General features: G+C 39.6%; 1 protein-coding gene and 1 pseudogene across 1 annotated transcript in view; one reads left to right on the forward strand and one right to left on the reverse strand.

Annotated features, from left to right (window-relative positions):
* Erlec1 (endoplasmic reticulum lectin 1) overlaps nucleotides 1–5082 on the reverse strand; it is a gene marked incomplete in the record, with an annotated part of 34851 nt that overhangs the window by 841 nt on the left and 28928 nt on the right. Inside the window, 2 exon segments of the mRNA XM_008823018.3 lie at nucleotides 1–39; nucleotides 4915–4990. Of these exon segments, the coding sequence (XP_008821240.1) occupies nucleotides 1–39; nucleotides 4915–4990 (115 nt within the window).
* On the forward strand, nucleotides 4787–4878 carry LOC115068453 (annotated as a pseudogene).

Raw genomic sequence — 5082 nt, forward strand, 5'->3', positions numbered from 1 at the left:
AGCTGTATCTAAGATTTTACAGATTACTGGAGATTCAACCTGAAGAACAATAAACTCATTAAAAAGTTGGTAAGATGAACACTTTACCCAGTATTGTTCTCTGTATATATATATTTTATATATTTTTTATTATTTTTATTTTACGTGTATGAGTGTATTGCCTGCATACAGAAAGGTGCACCCGTGTTATGCAATGTCCACAGAGCTCAGAAGAGGGCATCAGATCCCCTGGAACGGGAGTTATGGATGGCTGTTAGTTGCCATGTGGGTGGTGGGTATTAAACCTAGGTCCTCTGTAAGAACAGCCCATGCTCTTAACTGTGAGCCATCTCTCCAGCCCCATCTCCTCATATTTGCTAAATGTATGTTTTTATTTTACATAAATCATTCAGTATTTTTCCTAAATTAAGCTGTTTGTTTTGAAAAAGGGTCTTGCTTTATAGCCTTGGCTAGCCATGAAATCTTGGCAATCCTCCTGAGTGCTGGGATTGCGGACATACATCACAGTGCCTGGCATAAATATAGCTTTTTAAAAAAAAGATTGTCAGAGAGCCGGGCATGGTGGTACATGCCTGTAGTCCTAGCACTTGGGAGGCAGAGGCAGGTGGATCTCTGTGAGTTCAAGGCCAGCTTGGTCTACATAGTGAGTTGCAGGCTGGAGACTCTGTTTCAAAAAGACCGAAAGGAAAAAAAAAAAAAAAAAAAAAAAAGACTGTTGGGAACCAAACCCAGTTCTTCTTCAAGAGCCATAAGTGCTCCTAACCACTTGTGCCACCACTCCAGCCCCAAGTAAGTGCTTTTATTTCTAAGTAGAAATGGCATGGGAGAAGAGGTAGAAAAAAGAAGATGCCAGAAAAAGGGGAAAAGTTTCTGGTTAGAGCTTACAAAACAAGATGCTAAAACATTATGGCAAAATAATTAGTTCTACTTAAAAGGGAAAGTAAACCTAATTCAAAGATGTGTCAGATGTTGAAATTACCCTTATCAGGGACTGGAAAGATGGTTCAGTGGTTAAGAGCACTGGCTGCTCTTGCAGAGGACCCAGGTTCCATTCCCAGCCTCCACAACCATCTATAAATCCAGTTCCAGAGGAGCTGATGCCCTCTTTTGGCCTCTGCAGGAATTGCAGGACACAGGTGCACTTACATGTAGGCAAAACATACATACACATAAAATAAAAATAAATATAATTTGGCCAGGCGTGGTGGCATATACCTTTAGTCCCAGCACTTGGGAGGCTGAGGCAGGTGGATCTCTGTGAGTTCAAGGCCAGCCTGGTCTACATAGCAAGTTCTAGGCCAGCTGCGGCTACAAGGAGACCCTGTCTCAAACAAAACAAAACAAAAACAAGCAAATTAAAAAAATAACCATTATCAGATGTTATGATAATTGTGAAAATAGGGGAAATGGGAGATAACATATGACTAAGAGGGTATTCAAGTAGAGAAAAGGAGATCATAAAGAAGATCCGAATATAAACAGTAAGAGATGAAAGGTGTATCACAGACGAGCTCATTCAATGGAATGGACACAGCAGAGGAGACAGTGAACTCGATGAGGGTTAGCAGAGATGACCCAAACTGAAACATAGGCAAAAGTGGGAACAAAAGGAAGCCTCTGAGATTCTGAGACAACTTCAAACTAACATGTTCAATTGGAGGAAAGTAGAGGAAAAAAGGAATAGGGCAGAAGAGATTTTTGAGGAGATAATGGCCAAATTTTCTAAAATTCATCAATTATATGAACCCACAAAGTTCAAGAAGTTGAGTCTAGTTCATGTACAATAAATACAAATAAAGTCACGCTCAGAACATAATCAAAGGGGGGATTTTTGAGTTTCTAAAAGGAAATATAAGAAAGTATTTTCATGGCTTTGGGGCAGCAAAAACTTCTTAGGACACAAAAAGCAGTAAGCATAAAAGGGAAAAATATGATAAATTGTTAATAGAATAATATACTTTTAGCCAGGCGTCATGGTGCATGCCTTTAATCCCAGCACTGGGAGGTGGAGGCAGGCGGATCTCTGTGAGTTCAAGGCCAGCTTGGTCTACTTAGTGAGTTCCAGGACAGCTGGGGCTACAGGGAGACCCTGTCTCAAAAGGACCCCCCCTCCCCAAAAAAAGAATAATATACTTTTGGGGCTGGAGAGATGGCTCAGTGGCTAAGAACACTGACCGTTCTTGCAGAAGATCCATGTTCGAATCCCAGCACCTACATGGCAGCTAACTACTGTCCATAACTCCAGTTCCAGGGGATCTGACAGCCTCTTCTGTCCTCTGCTGGCACTGCATGACATGGGTGCACTTACCTACATACATGCAAGCATAACACTCATACACATAAAATAAAAATAAAATATTAAAAAAAGAATAATATACTTTTGTCTTATCAAGACATTATAAAGATGAACAGTCAAGTCACAGATTAAGAAAAAAAAGTACAATACAAAGAGTTTGCATCCATATATATGAATATATATCTCCAAATACACACACACACACACACACACACACACACACACGTGTGTGTGTGTGTGTGTGTGTGTGTGTTCTTAAATTGAGAAAAAGGTTTACCTGTATCCCTAGCTAGCCTGGACCTAGCTATGTGGACCAAGCTGGCTCTGATATCACAGAGATCAATTTGCCTCTGCTTCCCAAGTGCTGGGATCAAAGGTGTGCACCACCATGCCCAGCCAGAATATATTCGAACTAATAGAAAGAATATAAAGATAAATGAACAATAAGAAAAGTGGGTAAAAGACTGACAAATTCTTTATTCTTGACCAATAGTCAGCCCTCCTTGCAACTATGCATTGGGTCTTGTCCACTTCTAGGAAGAATTCCTATACTTGTTATCTATATTCTGACGTGCTTTAGTAAGGATTAAGTCAGTTTAGTTGAACTGCAGACCCTTGATGTTCCCTCATCGTGATTTTCCACTTGTTCAATTCCCTCATTTGGCTTGTTGCTATAAATCCTGTGCTGTCTCTTCTGTATTCAGAGTTGAGCTTGACCTCTCTGAGCTATTGCAATAGCCTTGTTTATTTACTCTTATTTTCTGACAATTTCATGTATGTATACAATGTATTTTTGATCAGATTCACCTAACAATAGTCCTGAATAAAGTCGTTGGTACTTTTTTTTTAATGGTGTTTTTGAGACAGGGTCCCACTATGTAACTCTGCTGGCCTGGAACTCACTATGTAGACAAGGCTGGCCTTGAACTTACAGATCCACCTGACTCTCCCTCCTGATTGCTAGGATTAAGGGCATGTGCCACCAAGCCTGGTCTTTCCTTACCAATTACAGATGTGCGTGAATAATTTTTTCTTTAGTAAGGCTTGACTAGACAGTTCACAAATGTATATGATTGTTAAAAGCTACATAAGTGTTTAATATCATTATTCATATGAGGAATGCAAGCTAAAACAATTAAAATAACTAAGCAGACTGAAAATAATAAATGTTACTAAGGAAATGGAATAACTGGACTCTCCTGTATTACTGGTAGGAGGAAAAAAAAGGTACTACCATTTTGGTAACCTGACCAAAGTTTAACATGTATGATTTGATTTAGCAGTTTAACATGTATAATTTAGAAATTCCACTCACAGACATAGAGCTACAGGAGAACCTGTAAAGCATGTTCATGTCAGCCTCATTCATAATCCCAAACTGAAAAACAAATCAAATGTCCCATCTACAGGACAGTGGATAAACACAGGTGGTGTACTGCATAAAAGATTATGATTTGGAAATGTGAAGAGGAAAAAATTCTGATATATTCAGCATGAATGAGTCTGAGAGGCCAGGTACAAACTCTAACTCCAGCCATGTGGAATCTAATATGAAGTACATCAATTTACAGTGTCAGAAATTACAAAGCAGTATCTTTTGGAGAAGGGTAGGGAGTGTTTAGTGGACAGGAAGCAATATGAGAAAAATTTCTGCAGTGTCAGATACCTTGTTTTAGGTGATAGTTACAAGAATATAAAAGTGTTAAATCTCATCAAACAGTACTTAAGACCTGTGCTTTGAGACAGTATCTTATATCCCAGGGCTGGCCTTGAACTCGATGTATAGTCAAAGATGACTTTGAACTTTTTTTTTTTTGGTCTTTTTGAGACAGTCTCCCCGCTAGCTGGCCTGGATTCACTATGGAGACCAGGCTGGCCTCAAACTCACAGAGATCCACCTGCCTCTGCCTCCCCAGTGCTGGGATTAAAGGCGTGCACTGACTTTGAACTACTGACTTTGAACTTTTTATTCTCCAGCCTCCACCTCTTCAGTGCTGGGATAAAAGATGTATACCACCATGCCTGGTTGGTTGTTATGGAGTGCTGGGAACTGAACCTAGAACTTTGAGCATGGTAGGCAAACTACCAACTAAGCTGTATGCCCAGTCATCTTTACGTTTTATATAAATCATACCTTACTAAAAGACAAAAAGGTATAGTAAGTCTTTGAAACCAGGGTATCCTGCATGCCAGACAAGTGTTCTACTGCTAAGTTACCTCCCCAGACTCATAAAAGAATTTTTGGGGGGCTGGAGAGATGGCTCAGTGGTTAAGAGCACTGACTGCTCTTGCAGAGGACCTGGGTTTGATTCCTAGAACCCATATGGTGGCTGTGAACTATCCTTAACTCCAGTTCCAGGGGATCTGAAGCCCTCTTCTGACCTCCGTGGCACTGCATGACACAGGTGCTCTCATATATATGCAGGCAATACACTCATAAACATAAAATAAAAATAATAAAATATTTAAGAAAAAAAAAAGAATTTCTGAGTGCTCGCCTTGTCAGCACATATACTAAAACTGGAGTGATATAGCCCCTGCGAAAGGATGACACACAAATTTGTGAAGCATTACATATTAAAAAACAAAAGAAGAGAATTTTGATTAATTTTACTTACCCCAAGAATATACTGGCAGGAATGAGGCTCTAGCATATATACAGTTACGGCATGAGGAGAATCAGATTCCTTACATCTGAAATAGAGAGTACTTTAAGGTGCTGCCTGAATCATACAAAATGAGATGGCTTTTGTTATCCTAATTAAGATACAAAAACCTCATTCAAA

This window comes from Nannospalax galili, unplaced genomic scaffold (assembly GCF_000622305.1).
Source record: "Nannospalax galili isolate Female #2095 unplaced genomic scaffold, S.galili_v1.0 scaffold286, whole genome shotgun sequence".
NCBI classification, from domain to species: Eukaryota; Metazoa; Chordata; class Mammalia; order Rodentia; family Spalacidae; genus Nannospalax; species Nannospalax galili.